Here is a 14,625-nt window from a genome sequence, read left to right as displayed (position 1 = left end):
CTTCCTACACCTCCCTTGACATTGTACAAAGTGCTTTTCTTTTTTACTTTGTGGATGTGGCACTGTTTTGACAAACGTTGTCCACCTTCGGTAAATGTCGTATGCAAGGTAGTACGATCCTTCGTATTTATGGTCATTGACCCAATATGTAACTCTGGGTGCTTTTCCTTGCAGCAGTTCATGGAAGACTGGAGATTAGGTAAGGACATGTAGGTCATTTTGAGTTCCTGGAACACCAAAAAATGAATGCCAAATCTATGTATCAAATGAAGCCACCGCTTCCAAAATGATACTTTTGGCTCATTTTCTGGCGCCATAAGCTCCTTGCCACGCACTTGGACAGTTTTTCCAAGTCTAGTGCATGCATCCAATGCTTCCAATCATGCCAGGGAAGCCTCATATCTCACCCTTCCTCAGTAGCCTTCGTAGGTCCCTTGGTGTGGGTGTCCGAAGGTAGTCATTGGTATAAAGGGCTTCTGTTGCGGAGCAAAACCGCATCAGGGACTCCAGAACAGTTGATTTTCCCATCCTCGTTATCTCATCCACTTGATCTGCAATTGCTCCATATGCAAACACCCGCAAGACAGCAGTAATTTTTTACTCAAGAAGAAAACCTTGAACATGAAAAGCATTTTTTTTTTTGCACAAAGTATGGATCATGGTTGCAAATAACACTTACGATTTTGTCGAACAAATTTCGTTGCATTCTAAAACGATGTCTAAAAACATGATCAGGGAATACACAGTTAGGGATAAAATAATCTTCCAAGAGACATTTACCTCATTTTTCCTTCTTTCTATCCAAGTTTGCAGCACGTCTAAGTTTGGATATTTAACCCACAACTTCCACGACACGGAGGGAATATGAGTGAGACAGTCTGCTTTCTATGTTCATTATCCTCATCCTCCTCCATTGCGAAAGGAGTCGGCGACCGAAGCCCCGGTGAACGGCGGTAGTAACTATAACGGTCCTAAGGTAGCGAAATTCCTTGTTGGGTAAGTTCCGCCTTATCTCCACCTTCCTCGAGATTAAACAATTCTTCCTGTTGTGCCAACAATCTTTTCTGTTGCTCCTCAAACTGTTTGGACAATCTCCTTAAAGAAGATATTGTAAGAACTCAAGATTTAAAAACGATGAAGAAAGATTTTGGGCTGGGTTCTAGCTCATTTTGTAAGGGTGAAGATCATTTGTGCCAGCGCATTTTTAGACTTTGTGCTAGCGCATTTTTTAGGGGTAGAGAAGCATTTGATCAATTTACTGTTCATGAGATCTATCACTGTTCACTAAATAGATTAAATGAGCTGAATGCCAACACACTTTTTTAGGGATGGACTTGCTTTTTTATGAAATTGATGTTGACGATGTTAAAAGACTACAAATGTATGATGTTGATAAGATAATTTTTTTTTTAATTTTTTTTTTTTATTTATAATATTTATTTTCTCTTTTATGCAAACCGTTGAGACTGATCAAACAAAGCAAGGGACTTTGTTTTTTTTTTAATCTGATTCTTCATTTTCTCTGTCTCGCTCTCTGACTTGTCGGACTCTTCAATCTCTCTCACTTGCCTCTCTCCCCAACCCCATCTCTGAAAATTTTCCCCAGATCCAGGTAGGAGTACTTGTTCTTGTCCGGGTGGAGGAGCAATGCCAGCCATTGGTAAGATTTCTTAATGAGATCGAGGTCAATTGGCGATTGGACTAGAAAACGGCGTACTAGTTAGAGTGGTTGTTCATGCATTTGTTTTGGGCTTTCATTCTTTTTGGATCTCGAGACGGACTTACAGATCTTGTTTGCTGAGTCGCGGCTAGAGGAGGCTGGGCGTCGTGGTTTGCAACTTGCTGGGAGGAAATGGGTCTGCAGATCGTTTGGAGGAAACTGGTGATTTGCAGTTCATGGTTTTCAACTCGTAATTTGCAAATCGTGGTTTGATGAATCGCAGCTGGAGAAAGAGGTAACAAATCTGCAGATAGCTGGGAAGAAACGGGAGGGATCAATGACCAGAGCTGAGAGGAAGAATGGTGGGTTTGAAATTTTGAAAAATTCATTTAGTGGCACTGTTCACCCTATCTTGCGATAATTGGACGGTTTTCCAAAGCTTGCTGCTTCGGTTTTTGACTTTTTCACCCAAATTGTGGAAAAAGTTAGTTATAAGGTCATCTTCAACCGAAGAGTTCAGAGAATCGAAAATAGCCTGAAAATCGTCTCCAACCGAGAGCTAAGCCAGATGATTGTGAAATCTGAGAGGGCCCCACGGAATCGGAAAGGGTTGGAGGGCTAGAGGGCTGGTTGCATGAAGCCAGCCCAGGGCTGGCCAAAATTCAAATCAATCCTGTAACTTTTAATTTACAAAATTTGTAGTTTTTAACAACATTTAACAAATTATTAAAATCATTTCTAGTTTTTCATATTTGTTAAAAAAAAAAACATTTAACAACATGAAACTTAAACAACATTTAAGTTGTAGTTTTTAAATAATAAATTATGTTTGGCCCTATGACCCTCGGTTGAAAATGGTTTTTTGTGATAGGGCTAAAACGAGCTTTCTGGCCCTTTGGCCCTCGGTTGGAGACAGAAGCAAATATAACCCTGTACTGTTCATTAAAATATTAATATCTTGGAGGATCTTGGAGGGCCAGAGGGCTAAAACGAGCCATCTGGCCAGCCATCGGTTGGAGATGGCCTAAGGTGTTTACGAAATACAAAGACCCCAGCTTTTTTCGGTAACCATGTTTTTTAAATTTCAGGACAAACTGGTACTTAATAATTAGGAAGGTTTTCTGATGTTATTTATTAATCAGGGATAATATTGTGAAAGACAAAATAAATAAAGAGTGTATTCAATTGAGATTTTAAAATTTTAAAGCTTATCTTTAGCTATGCACTTAGAATTCAATTTCAATTTCACTTTGCCTCATGAAATTAAAATATCGTCATTTTGCTCCTTAGAACTCTTTTTCGTCTCACTTTATTTCTTGAAACTCAAAAGTCATCACTTTGTTTTTTGAAACTCGATTTGGATTTCACTTTGCTATTGAAACTCAAACTCGTCATTTTACTCTCTCAAACTCAATATTCACTTCACTTTTAACTTTTTTTTTATGCATTCCGTTAAATAACAGTTAATTACTTATTTGACATAATTAATGCCCCCTTGTTACTGACATTGCACATATATAAAACTTAGATATCCATCAAATATGTCACATGGATTGGAACCAAAAAAAGCAAAAAAAGAAAATTCAAATATTGTATAACATATTAAAAAAAGAAAAGTAAGAAAAATAACAAAAACAGTTATGGGGTTTCATCTATCTGACTCTTCTCTCTCCCTTCTCTCTAATCGTTGTCTACACATTCATCGTTTTTCCCTCTTTCTCCAGCCATCTTATTATCGATTGCATTAATTTCCTTATTGCTTACGGTATTTGTTACATCCCACATCGCATAGGGGTGTGAATCCTGTAAGCCTTATATTTATATTCTCATCTCTACCTAGCACGAGGCATTTTGGGAGCTCATTGGCTTCGAGTTCCGTAGGAACTCCGAAGTTAAGCAAGTTCGTGCGAGAGAAATCCCAGAATGGATGACCCACTGAGAAGTTATCGTATGAGTTCTCAGAAACAAAACCGTGAGGGTGTGGTAGGGGCCCAAAGTGAACAATATCATGCTACGATGGAGTCGAGCCTCGGATGTGGTGAGGGCCCGGGCTGGGATGTGGGATTGTTACATCCCATATCGCCTAAGGGTGTGGATCATGTAAGCCTTATATGTATATTCTCATCTCTACCTAGCATGAGGCCTTTTGTTAGCTCACTAGCTTCGGGTTTCGTAAGAACTCTGAAATTAAGCGAGTTCGTACGAGAGCAATCTCAGGATGGGTGACCCACTGGGAAGTTCTCTTATGAGTTCCCAGAAACAAAACTGTGAGGGTGTGGTAGGGGCCCAAAGCGGACAATATTGTGCTACAGTGGAGTCGAGCCCGGGATGTGGTGGGGGCCCGGGTCGGGATGTGACAATATTAATGGAGGTAGCTGGTGAAGAGAGATGATTTTTTTACTATTTATTTATTTCATGGGGAGATTCGGCATATTACCAATTATAAATTTGAAATGAATGAGCATAATTTTTCTAGAATAATAGAAACAAGGCATGTAGAGCGCATTTTGAGTTTCAAGGAGTAAAGTAGCGAATTTGAGTTTCATGGAGCAAAATGAGATTAAAATCGAGTTGCAAGGAGTATAGTGACTGTTTTTGAGTTACAGGAAGCAATGTGATATCAAAATCAAGTTTCAGAGAGTAAAGTAGCAACTTTTGAGTTTCAGATGATAAAGTAGAATTGAAATCAAGTTCCAAGAAGTATAGCAAAAAATAAGCTTTTTTTTTAAAAGAGTTAAAAATCCATAAAGTTTAACGAAGTTTCATAGAATCTATATAAATAATTTAGAATTAGAAAATGAGAGACATGATTTGCTAAAATCTAAAATATACTATAAAATTCTTCAAAATAACAAACTATTTATGACACGTCCCAATCCCGATATTCCTCGAATATCCTAATAGGCACGTGCTGGCCGACACCCAAGGGTGACGAAGCCATTTATTGAATGCAAATGCTGAGAACAAGGAATAAATAAGACTTATAAATTTAAATATACTGAATATGCATTTAAGGAACGTGTTCAGAGCATACAACTAACTAGAATGTTAAAAATAAATAATATAAAATTGAATGAATAAGAGGATGGTCCTACACCGAGAGGACTCGAAGATGCCGATGAAGAAATGCCTGAACGCCGGGATTGTATATATCGATTCTAAGTCCTAAAAGGGGCGCAAAGCAAACATGAGTGGATCAAATTGATACACACACACACACACACACACACACACACACACACATATATATATAATAAAACAATTATCAACATACTAACCCCCGTGTTTTATGAAAACTCATATAACATGATAAAAATAGGTTTTCTGAAACCTAGCATGCCATGCAATGTCTCAAAACATATCTCGTATATATCGTAATCACTAGTGAATGTCTAATATCCCTTCAGGCCTTATGCCAGCTCCCCATCTTTGTGCCAATTGCTAGAGGAAAATCACCTCCAGGCTCCATGCCAGCTCCCCGTCCCTGTGCTAATAGCCAGAGGAAAACCATCTTGAGGCCCTATGCCAACAACGTAACTGTCGCCCGTGACGGAATCTATCCCTCATCTCGTAGCGGAATAGAGACAACTAAGTAAGTACAAAACCATTGAACATATATATAATTGAAAAGTATCTTTATAGTATAAAGTCATCCATCATCTATACTATAAAGAAGTGTTCGAAACATGTTCTAAATATTATATCAGCATCCATCAAATATCCTATAAAGAACATGGGTTATAGGAGAAATAGTAATAATTCAAAATAGCCTCAATAAATATGTTATCTCGTAAAATGTTTCACAAAGCGTAATCATTAAATCATGCTTTTCATGTGTGCATTTGTACTGTTAAAACATACCACTCACAGATACTTAGCCGCTAAAGAGCCACACAAACCAGCGAACACGGAATCGTCACAAATAATTGCCCCTAAGCACATAAAGGGGCCAATTAATAAAACTATATTAAAACAATTGAACTTGGAAAAACTGACGTCGGAAACGGATTCAGAACATCAAATTACCCAAAGAAGGGTCCCGACTAAATTTCTGAAAAGTCAACAGGGAAATATTCCTTAGAATATTCTAGGAATATTCTAGGAATATTTCGTCTGCTGGGTTGGAGGGTTTGGGTCGAAGGCCCTAGGGTTTTTGAGCTTGAGTCCATGCTTCATACAGTCCAAGGGCCTTAGTTCACTTAGGGGGTGTTTGTTGCACCAGACTATCTCGGACTGGACTAGCTTCAGAGACTAAGCTGGACTGACTTAGACTAGACTAAGCAGGACTAATTTAGTGAAGTGTTTGGTCCAGTGTCAGACTAAAAAGTAGGATAATAAAAATAATAAAATAAATTCTTTTTTTTTTTTTCTATTTCTTTTTCCTGTTATACAACACTCCTGAAACCTCTCTTCCCTCTCATTTTTTCCGTCCAAACTCCAAGATTCCAATCACAACTTTTCCTCAATTTTAATTGATAAAGCTCTCCGTCCAAATTCCACTACTTGCAACCACATCATTCTCCTCCATTTGAATCGATAAAGCTCCCAAAACACAAACAATCAAAAATTTAATTTCAATCAAAATTGAAATCGCAGCTGCGTTCCTTGTATACCCAACAACGACACTCTGATTCAAGCAGGACGAGGAGAGAGTGGGAAAAGATGTGATCTGAGTTGGGTCGTGCAAATCGGCTCGGCATCGAACAGGATGAGGAAAAAGAGGGAGAAGACGTGATCTAGGTTCAGGGTGAGGAGATAGGGAAATGATGCAAGCATTAGTGAGAAAACGAGAGCAGTGGAGAGAGCACACGAGAGTAGAGAGAGAGAGGGAGAGGGAGAGGGAGAGGAAGAGACAGAGAGATGAGGAATGGCGAAAGAGACATCACTGTGAGGAAGGCGTTCTTAGTAATCCAATGGTTCAACGCTGGACTAATTTAGACAATCTAACGAGGCCTGGAGTCCACACGAGTCTGGGCTAGTCTCATTTAAGTTAGTCCCGAAGCATACCAAACATGGGACAATAATCCTAGCTAGTTCAGTCCCACTTAAGAAGGTGAAATAAACGCCCCTTTAGGGTTTTGGGTTGGGTTTTAGAATCAGGAAATTGGGTTGGGTTTATGTAAATGGGCTAAGGGGTTTAGACCTAAAGGGCTTTGGGTTTCTAGGGTCACGGGTTGGGCTAGAGGCCCATGGGTTTTGGGCTGGTTTCAAATGACTTGGGTCAGGTTGACTCGTTTTCAAGCTAATGAATTGGCCGGTTTCTAGGCACCACTTCGAACACCCATAACTTCTTCGATACTCAACCAAATCGAGTGAAACAAAAACAAAAGTCATAGTTCTCGACGAGACGAAGAGAATGGTACCTCACACGATGGCTAACTCTCCTTATTTTGGCCGGAAAACGCCTCGAAAGCTGCAAATGTTGCTAGAAACTAGGTAAGATTCAAATGAATATAACTTCTTCAATACTCAATGAAATTGGGTGATTAAAAGGAAAAGTTATAGTACTCAACGAGACGAAGAGATTGATACCTTGCACTTCAGCCAACTCGCCGTGGTTTGGCCGAAAATTACCTCCAAAAGGGGTGATGCTCGTAAAAAAACTGGATTCCTTTAGTCCCGATTGTTCTCTGTAATTAATGAGTGAAACCACTCAACAACTACTTCATTCTAACCCCAAAACGCAACCCAAGAGGTTCATGGACTCACCTAGGAGAAGTATTCGCCAGAGAGCAGACTGTACAGTGGTGCAGTCCCGGTGTATGAGATACGATGAGGGTTGAGTGCTCTTCCTTGCTCTAGGATCCGTGGAGCTCACGAGTGCAAAGGGTGAAGATGGGGAATGGTGATTGTCTATGTGTGTGTTGTTTCTCGGGGGAGAAAAGGTTGAGATAGTTATCGAGATGGAGAGATAAAGGAGAGTGAGGGAGAAGAGAGAATTGAGAGAGATGAGAGAGGTGGAAGGCCGAAGACAGATATCAGAGGGTGGACCCCTTGGGCTCACCAATTAAGACCCAAAAACTATTATATATATATATATATATATATATATATATATATATATATAAAACGGGGGTGGGGTGTAACAAGTTACCCCCACAGGTGTCCTTTTTTCTCGTTCATCCAAGCTTCAATATGTAATCGCGCTTCATCGAGATTTGTTCCGCTCCATCAAGATAGTGAGTAGAGTTTCGGTGTTTCCATCAGTTCGGGTATTCCCAACACCATCACTTTCTCTCTGTCTGCCTTTGTTGACAGTGTTGCTCATGGAATCCCACAAACTTCTTTCACTTGGTCGTTGGTTCTCTTCACTTTATGGCTGTGCTCGAATATGTGATTGGGGTTGGATGATGCAATCGGCAAGTCAATGCTTGGTTGGTGGCGTAGATTTGTGTGGGTTGAGCTATACTGTTGCGACAGTGGTTGTGGTGTATTTCTCGATTTTTTAGCTTTCTTTCTACTTTGGGCCTCAACTTATGGTTGGGCTCTTTTTTGCTTTGTTTGGTTGGCCCAGCTTTGTTTGTTTGCCTTTTTTTGTCTTCTGGGCTTGTAAGTTTTGGTATTGGTAATGAGTTTTACCTTTGTATCAGGGGTAATGATAGGGAATTACTCTCATCAACGTTTAAATAATAATGTAATTAACAATATTTATGTCATTTAATTTATAAAATTTTATACAAAGTTTATGCGTTACCAAGTAGCAAAACTAAAAAAGAAATTTCAGGAAATAGGCGTTGAGTCAGGCTGTATGTATCCAACTCAAATCAAACCCGTCACTGAAGAAGAGAGACGAGTGAGTGCTGAAATCCCGTTCCGTCCATCCATCCTATTCCCAGGCCAGTCGTGTGGCTTGATCGGGACTAGCAGTAGCAGGGGTGTGTATCGTTGTTGAAATGCATTCTTTTAATTAATTAATTAATTTAATTTTTTTATGATTTTCTTGTCCTTGGTTGTTGAATGGATTGTTTTAGAATTTAAAAGAAGGTAGATTATATTGTGTATGTCCCTGAAACTGCTGTGTGTGTTTTTATTCTGAGAATTGGAAATTTCATTCAGTGGTCTGGTGTGATTGTGATCGGTGAGGTTGTACCGTCGAGGTTTCCCAGAAAAAAAAAAAAAATTGTAATTGGTGAGGTTAAATATGATTAGCTAATAAGATGGTTGATTTACTACTAACGCTATATATGATTCGATGCCTCCAATGTCGAATTGAAGTTGCTTTATCGCACCACCGTGTTCGCTAGTGTCAAGATTTCCAAACTTTTTCGCTACTCTCCAAGTCTCAACTAGCGTACTACTTTTACTACTCATTCTTTTCAAGTAATTATTTAAATTTCTCAGTATAGACTACAGAGTAATTATAGACTAGCCCCTATCGTATCCAAAGTTGATTGAGTTGAATTTTGGGTATAACTCTCCTTCTGCTGCCTTAGGGTGATTTCATGGGTGTAATCTTACTACTTTCTACTTTCAGTTGCTGAAGCGAACACGCTCGCATCAGTTAGTTTTTTGGAAAACTAAAATTCAGTTATTTGATTTAGGCTTACTTCTGCAGCTCACATGAGTGTATTTTGACGGACAAAGTCAGATTTTTGGCGTCATAGTGTAGACCATTTTCTTTAATTTGGAAGATTTGAGAGCTGTTGCTTGTTCGGAATCTAAATGATTTTATTCAGTTTTTGCTGTTTGAGAGATTTAATAGTTTCATTTTTAATGATGTATAATGTATTGTTGAAGTAGACATCTCATTGTATTAATACTCTATTGTGTTAGATACTTTCTTCTTTTTCTCATACGAAAAATCTTCACGCCTACGCCTCCTCTCTCCTTACACACAGACATCTCAATGTCTGCATAGTTACCAACTTACTATACACTATTCACTGGTTTTCAATTGTGTTGTAAATTTTGTTGCACTCTCTCTGTACCAACCTTCGAAATCAACAAATGCAGCCATGGTGCCACCATTCCGTTAAGTGAAACTGAAGAGGGTGATGCGAGTTATAACCGTAGACTATCTTAAAAAAAGAGTTATAAGCCTCAATAATCTTGTAGAAATCTACTGTGTTCATCATCCGAAATACTTACTTGATTATGCTGCTATGATGTCCATACCTTGTGTGGAGGTTCTGAGACTTCTGAGTCTGACAGGGATGGAAAGAAAAGTGACCTTAGATGATTTCAAAGTTGGATCTGTTCCGACTTTAGTATACATCCCGGACTTCATTACGGATAATGAACAAACCATGCTTCTAAATAAGGTAGAAATCCCTCTTCCTTACATATTCCCTTCATCTTTTACAATGCTTTATTGATTTTTTTTAATTTGAAATTCTTTGTATGTTGGCTTCATCCTGCTTTATAGATTTATGAAGGCCCAGTATCAAAGTGGAAATCATTAAAGAATAGGAGGCTACAAAACTGGGGTATGTGTTCTATCTAGGTAATAGGTATATGTATACTGATTTTCCATGTAATGCCTTTGAATTTGACTTACATTATGCATATACAAATAATGGAGTTAGTTTTTTCTTTTGACTGACAGGCGGTATTGTCCATGAAAAGGGTCTTCTGCCACAGGATTGTAAGTTAGAAAATTATTTATTTCAAAACATTCAGAGAATATCTGTCTTCACAAATTGATATTAACATTGATATCTTTATGTTGATTATCGTTACCCTTTTTGGTTTTGTGCGATTTGACATTGATATCTTTATGTTTATTATCTTTAAACTGTTTGGTTCTGTGCGGACAAATTTATTGTCATTCGTGTTTTGTACTTGGTTAATAGTTTGTATCTTATCTAATAAAAAACTAGTAGTAGAAACATGAATAAGCAGATAGTATAACTTGGAACTTCCTTGTTAATATCAAGAAAGAAAAAAACAAAACCAGTGCAACATGAATAAGCAGATAGTATAATGTGGATGGACATTGAGGAAATAATTGTAAATAAGATGGTTTTCTTCAAGAGATTTTGTGCTACAGGTGAGGAACAAGGCTTAAGGTGGACGGTCTAGAGTGGTAACCGATTAATGTAGACGTAATTAGGTGTCTTGAAAGGTCTTTTGAGGAGGAATAAGTTTAGGGGCAGTGTTTGATTGTGCTAAAGAAGTCTCACAGTTTGTATGGTTCTCTTATGGAAAGATTTAATGATTCTTGGGAAGTAAACTAATCAAGCCATAGTAGCGAAAACCATATGACACATCCTGGTTTATTGATTGGCCTTTGGAACTAGCTTTTGACCTCATTTTGTAGATTCTGAATGGTGGTTGTTACCAACTCCCACCAAAGGAAAATATACTAATCAAACCGCTCATGCCCAAGAGCATGCTTATCATATGTAGTATTCATTTTCGGCAAAGGTATTCTTGGAGTTTAGGGATAGTTTTTTTGAGGCTATATCTTATGATTGGAGTCTAGCTTTGTTTTGCAACTACTTCTTGAGTAGTATAGACGTCATAGATAGTGCACAATTTTCCCCTATATTATATTGATACTATTTCTTTATGAAAGTAAATTTCTTTTCGGAAAAAGTATAAAGTGCACTAATATCTCATGGACGGCGTGTGAGATTTTGCCACCCCCAAAGAAAATAGATTTACAATTGAACAAGTCATGAAGTTATTGCCTCCACATGGGAAAGAAAAAAAAAACTATTGACTCTACAAGCCATAAATCATCCTGAAATATGTACAACTTTCCTGGTATGTGAAGACTTGTTTGATTATTACCTTGATATGTGAAAATAATTGTGGTGGCACTCCTTGTAGTAAGTGCAAAGCTACTGATGATAAAGCAATCTTCAGACAGTTCTAAAATTCTATGTGATTAAGCAATTGTTAATAGTATTTTCATTGTTTGTTAATTCCTTTGCTCAAAACAATAAAATCTCTTTCTTGCAGTGCCATCATGGCTAACCAAGATTACATGCAAGATATATGAAGAATCAGGGCTGTTCCCATTGCCAATTAATCATGTCCTTATCAATGAATACCTTCCTAACCAAGGCATAATGGTACGCACTAGGCATTTGTTCTTGTTAATTTTTGTCCTTGTACTTTTATTCAACTTTTGTTGCGTCCTTATAAATATTTAAGTTTGTAGAGTGACAATTCTTTTGGAAATGAAATAAAAAAGAGAGATTAAATATTTTTTTGGATCCAAACCCATAAAATGGACAATAAAATAATATATATCGAGTTCATCTCTGACAAGAAACATCAGTGGCCACGGCGTTTACAACCCACGTGTAAGTTTCCAGTTTTATCAAAATAATTATTAATTTACAGTTACTTCAAAATTGTATATATTTATGAAGTGGGTAAGTAATGCGCAGATCTGAAATAAGGAAATTGTGCTCGTGGTTTCTTATTAGAAACTTGAAAGAGGAGGCTTTGAGCAAGACATGAAAGTGCCCTTGAGTTTCTCTAAATGATTTCATCTATGGGTTTGAACTTAAAAGTGGCTTTTTAATCTCCTAGTTCATGAAGATATCTGTCTGTAGTTTGTACTGCAACGAGGTTGGGGTCTAATTGGATGGAGGAAAGTGCGGATTAGGAAGAGAACTTTGTTTCCGAATCCCAAAATGTACTACACATCGGCAAATCCCGTTCATGTCTGACAATGGTTACAGAATTTGAACCAAAAATATAATCAAGGGCATCTAAGAGTAACCAATTTTAAGGGCCTAAGGTGGGGCAAGATTCAGGGACCGGAAAGCATATTTTGAACTCTTTGACTAGTGATTATTATTCTTGTGTGACTTTAACTGTGCCATGCATTTGCTTCGTGATGGATATTTCTTCACAATTTATTATTGCTTTTCAATTGTCCACTGAAGGAGTGTTCAAATGATATTTTGTTTTTGATGCCATGTTGGGGTTACTTTATCTGAAATACTGAGCCTTTACTTCCTACATTATTTCGCATTTTAGCTGCAAGGTGGATCTGTGTGCCTCTTATTTACAATAGTTCGTTTTTTTGCTTTGCCGGAGCCTCTCTTACTGTAATTGTGTTCAAATAGGCACACCAGGATGGGCCGGCTTATTATCCAGTTGTAGCAATTCTGTCCCTCGAGTCACCTGTTGTTATGGACTTTACTCCCCATTCAAGACTGACTTTGTGCAAAAGTACTTGTGCAAATGCTGTTGAGAATACAAATTCTGATGCGGGGATCATTAATATTAATACAGATAAGTCAATGAATGAACTTCATCCATTTCCTGTCATATTAATGCCTCGCAGTTTGCTGATATTCAAAGATAAAGCATACTCAGGTTTGTGTCTGTTTGTTTAAGTAACAGCTCAATCTCTTGTTATGGTGCTGCTTTATTATAACAGAAAATCTGAGAAAGTCCTACTTGTGATTTACAGATTACTTGCATGCAATAAAAGACTGCGAGGTACAATGTTATGATGGGGTAAGATCAGATTTTATTTTCCCTTTTTTGGTAAGAAACAAAAAAATTCTGTTGAAAATATAGGAACAGTTCGAAGTTCTGAACGCACCGGTAGGCATACCTCTCTAAAAGAACAATAATAAAGAAAGCAACACAACACATTAGGGCAAGAAGAAAATCAGTGAAGAGATAATTCTGCAATCCCTGAGCATGAGGTCGGGACTTCCAGATATTTCTGCTAAAATAGATCAAACTGAATCCCGTGATGAAGCAAAATACATTATTCTTAGCCAGTCAATCGTTAAGTTGTGTTTAATTGTTTTGACAGGTTGGTTATGATTCATTAGCCAATAGAGTTCCCATATCACTCGGTGTGCCAATACAATTTGACATAAATATTCTTCTTTTCCAGGCTGTAAACGAAGTACAAGCTCTACAGCGTGGTCAAGTTATAGATGATGATGCTTCACAATTTGATGGAGCTGTTGGTGTAATGAAAACTGGGGATTTTAAGAGAATTCATAGAACTACCCGTAGAATTTCATTGACATGTCGATTAGTTTCAAAAGTTCATAAAAATTTGCTCAGGTTTTAGTCTTTGGAGTTCTGAGAAGTAACTAATTTGGCAAGTCTAATGTTGAAGGTTTCGCCTTTAAGAGCTTTCATGATAACCTAGTTTGAGCTACATCACCTGTTTTGTAAATGCTAAACAATGTTGGATTATTTAAGATTTTCTGAAGTGTTATTCTTTCTCTAATATGAAAACGAATACATAGGATTATAGAGTAAAGAGCAAAAAATGAAACACTAAGAAATTAATCCTAATTACAATATAACTATCCAAATTTGTCTAGAGTGTTATAAAACACCAATTGTAAAGACTATGTGATGTCTAGGTTTCAATTGAGAAAGACAAAAAGATCTCATGAACCATTGCAAAAGGAAAGGGAGCAGGGACATCATCTTCACAACCACCTAATTAAGAAGAAAAAACAATGGAAACCATCATGGGATCTAAATTGGACATGAGCAAGGGGACACACTGATGTTGTTTTTGAGACATTTTTGTAACATGAATCATGTCTTGTGTGATGGTAGAGTTGGTACCCTGTTTTGTGTGGTAAACTATATATATATGGTTGGTAGTATGCTTTGTGTAGTAAACTTTTTATCTAACCAGTAAACCAAATCTAGCTAGGAGATGATGTTTGAATGCTTTTGAGGATCTTGAATTGGTCATTGGTACTGATAATAGAATGCATTTCAACGTTGTTATGTTATTGATACTTTTGGTGATCCTTGGCACATGTTTTTCCAGTACTAATTTGTTATTATTGTTAAACTTAGATGGTTCTTGAGTTGTGCAGAAAAATTGCATATGATAAACAATTAGATTATACCTCAATAAAAGAAAAGAGTCCTTAATTAGAGGGCAACACTAAGTTGCTAACTCGTATGATAAACAAGTAGATTATATAGGAAAATTGCATATCAGAATTGGACCCTTTTTTTTTTTTTTTTTGGGTGGTAAAAGCATATCATAAGTGGCATTTTTTGGCGAG

At 37.5% G+C, this 14,625-nt stretch overlaps 1 protein-coding gene across 2 annotated transcripts; it reads left to right on the top strand.

The window, feature by feature from the left end:
* Positions 1-8,343: 8,343 nt before the first annotated feature.
* Positions 8,344-13,808, top strand: LOC137742228 (oxidoreductase). Of its 2 annotated transcripts, none has more exons than XM_068482039.2 (8): positions 8,344-8,535; positions 9,812-9,921; positions 10,026-10,086; positions 10,206-10,244; positions 11,567-11,679; positions 12,688-12,940; positions 13,038-13,084; positions 13,476-13,808. In XM_068482039.2, exons 1-8 carry the CDS (start codon positions 8,346-8,348, stop codon positions 13,656-13,658), a joined length of 996 nt encoding a protein of 331 aa, XP_068338140.2. In that variant the 5' UTR covers positions 8,344-8,345; the 3' UTR covers positions 13,659-13,808. The 2 variants fall into 2 exon arrangements, 1 of the variants encoding a protein (XP_068338140.2); XR_015953673.1 differs by having other exon boundaries at positions 8,349-8,535; positions 13,038-13,391.
* Positions 13,809-14,625: the final 817 nt, after the last annotated feature.

The sequence above is a fragment of the Pyrus communis genome, chromosome 11 (genome assembly GCF_041283825.1).
Source record: "Pyrus communis isolate YQ-2024b chromosome 11, ASM4128382v1, whole genome shotgun sequence".
Taxonomy (NCBI): domain Eukaryota; kingdom Viridiplantae; phylum Streptophyta; class Magnoliopsida; order Rosales; family Rosaceae; genus Pyrus; species Pyrus communis.
This window is presented reverse-complemented; position numbering and strand designations above follow the sequence as displayed.

Bases quoted from the DNA above. Each gene is read 5' to 3' on its own strand.
- LOC137742228 (XM_068482039.2), top strand. From the start codon at position 8,346: ATGCGTTACCAAGTAGCAAAACTAAAAAAGAAATTTCAGGAAATAGGC. The intron at 9,922-10,025 runs GTAGAAATCCCT...CCTGCTTTATAG, and splicing joins AAACCATGCTTCTAAATAAG to ATTTATGAAGGCCCAGTATC. The intron at 11,680-12,687 runs GTACGCACTAGG...GTGTTCAAATAG, and splicing joins TTCCTAACCAAGGCATAATG to GCACACCAGGATGGGCCGGC.